The sequence below is a fragment of the Camellia sinensis genome, chromosome 7 (assembly GCF_055761805.1).
Source record: "Camellia sinensis isolate YWXY chromosome 7, ASM5576180v1, whole genome shotgun sequence".
In the NCBI taxonomy this organism is placed as follows: domain Eukaryota; kingdom Viridiplantae; phylum Streptophyta; class Magnoliopsida; order Ericales; family Theaceae; genus Camellia; species Camellia sinensis.
Genome location: NC_138967.1, coordinates 41,170,289 through 41,172,339, shown reverse-complemented (window position 1 = coordinate 41,172,339; position 2,051 = coordinate 41,170,289). Strand labels below are relative to the sequence as shown.

The 2,051-nt window shown below is 33.5% G+C and overlaps 1 protein-coding gene across 1 annotated transcript; it reads right to left on the bottom strand.

Moving 5' to 3' along the window:
* Positions 1-572: 572 nt before the first annotated feature.
* On the bottom strand, positions 573-1,442 carry LOC114303904 (UPF0481 protein At3g47200-like). The gene has a single exon (XM_028249081.2). The coding sequence runs from the start codon at positions 1,440-1,442 to the stop codon at positions 573-575; it is 870 nt and encodes a 289-aa protein (XP_028104882.2).
* Between the last annotated feature and the right edge of the window lie 609 nt (positions 1,443-2,051).

Here is a 2,051-nt window from a genome sequence, read left to right as displayed (position 1 = left end):
GTGGATGATACTCCTTTTGTAGTATCACTCCACTGCTGGGTTAGTTGTTCACATCCTGGAAGCACATAATTTATACACGAGATTCTTCGCTTCAGGGTCTACTAAAAGGTATGACTATGAAATTTTTCCCGCTGCATCATAATACTTTATGATTTACAAGTACAAAACAATGAAACAAATGAGATAATTATAGAATCTTTGCTTATTTAAATTTAACACACTCGATTAAGAAAACAATAATTTATCACCTCTTATATGACAATGTATCGTATGGCACAAAATGATGAAACAAATCAAATAACATATAGCATCTTTGCTTATTTGAATTTAACACACGATTAAGAAGACAATAATAGGGACTCAAAAGCTGCCTTTGCCAAAAGTAAGAATGGAAAAGATAGTTTGTGCGATGGTAAGCAGCAGTAGTGTGGTAACAGCCAAAAATGAAATGAATGCCCATGGACTATTGAAGTAATTCCGCTTTAAGTTTTCCATCCACATGTTTCGGCATCGCTTACAATGGTTGTTTACATTAATGAAAACTTCAGAGTAACCAAAGTCATCGAGATCTGTTAGGGTGATTTTGAACAACTTGACATGGAGTAAACCTCTGCATCATCACCCACCCAATTTTCAATAATTCCACTATGGTTAAGTAAACGAACATCCTTGGCGAAATTGATGTGGCGATCCATGAAGACAATATAGTCACAGACATACTTTGGCTTATGATATGAAGGACACAACTCAAATGCAACTAGATTTGTCAAGAAAGACTCTGTATAGTCTGTGATGGATAATACTGGAATTTTTAAAGCCCCACTAATGAATTTTATATCAAACAAGTTGCTTCCCTCAGCCTTCTTGAATTGAACCCCAGCCTCCTGAAATTCCGTTGCAGAATTTATGAACTCCCATTTCTTTCTCATTACATTTCTATTCGTCTCATCAAATATTTTCGTCTCGTTACACCAACAATTATTTACTAGGTCAAGTAGATGTTTGATGTTGTTGATTGAGATTTGACTAGGAGCTTGTAATTTATTCTCTGGTGTAAAGTTTTTCAGAAAATCTAAGGCTATTTGAATGATTCCCAAGTTTGAATTGCTATTAGTTATGTCAAACAAACGGCTAAGGATAAAGAACGGAAGTTGATTTTCAATTAGAATTAAATCACGTCCTATGGCATACAAAATCTGCTGTGATTGGAAAATATGATAACCCTCAGCTAGCGGTTCTTCTACTAGCTGGACTGATTGGAAATTTTGTTGATTTTCACCTGGCGAGCAGAACATCATAAACGTGCGAAATAACTCAATGATAAAGAAACCGTCAAGAAACATCATTTCCACGAACTGATCTGAGTCAACACCAAGGCCAAGGATAGTGGTTTCTTCCGCATAACATTTGCGTGCTCTATGTTCCAATTCTCTTATGGCCATGACATATCTATTCACACTCGTCTCATTTCATGGATACAGAAACCTTCGTAGGTGCCGTAATTTGTGGAGTTCCATTTCTTGTAGGTTTGGTTTGCCATGATGGTAAGGACCAAAAGCAACTTTTGATGGTTCATAGGCTTTCTCATTTTCTTTTCGTAAGTGATCATACATTCTGAAGATACAACACTCAGAGGATGGATTAGATAAATTAGCAAATTTTTCGTAAGTGATCATCAACTCTTCCTTTCAGTTTTCTTGTGCCCATGACTTCCCTGAAACAAACTAATTGTCATGCTTTTGTTATATATATATATATATATATATATATATATATAAATGTATAATTATTAACATAGAAATAATTAATAATAAATAATTTGCTCCTTCCGTCTAAATTGAAAGTTGAAATTAATAATTTTGGAACACTTGTCAATTTTTTAAAGTTTTAATTTGATTCTTCCGTCTAAATTAGACGTTAAAATTAATAATTTTATAATACTACTCAATTTTTCTAAGATATACACACACAAAATAACAAAAGTTTAGACAGAATAATCAAATTAAAACTAGTTTTAAAGTACTACAGGAAAAATGGTGTATAGCAACGTT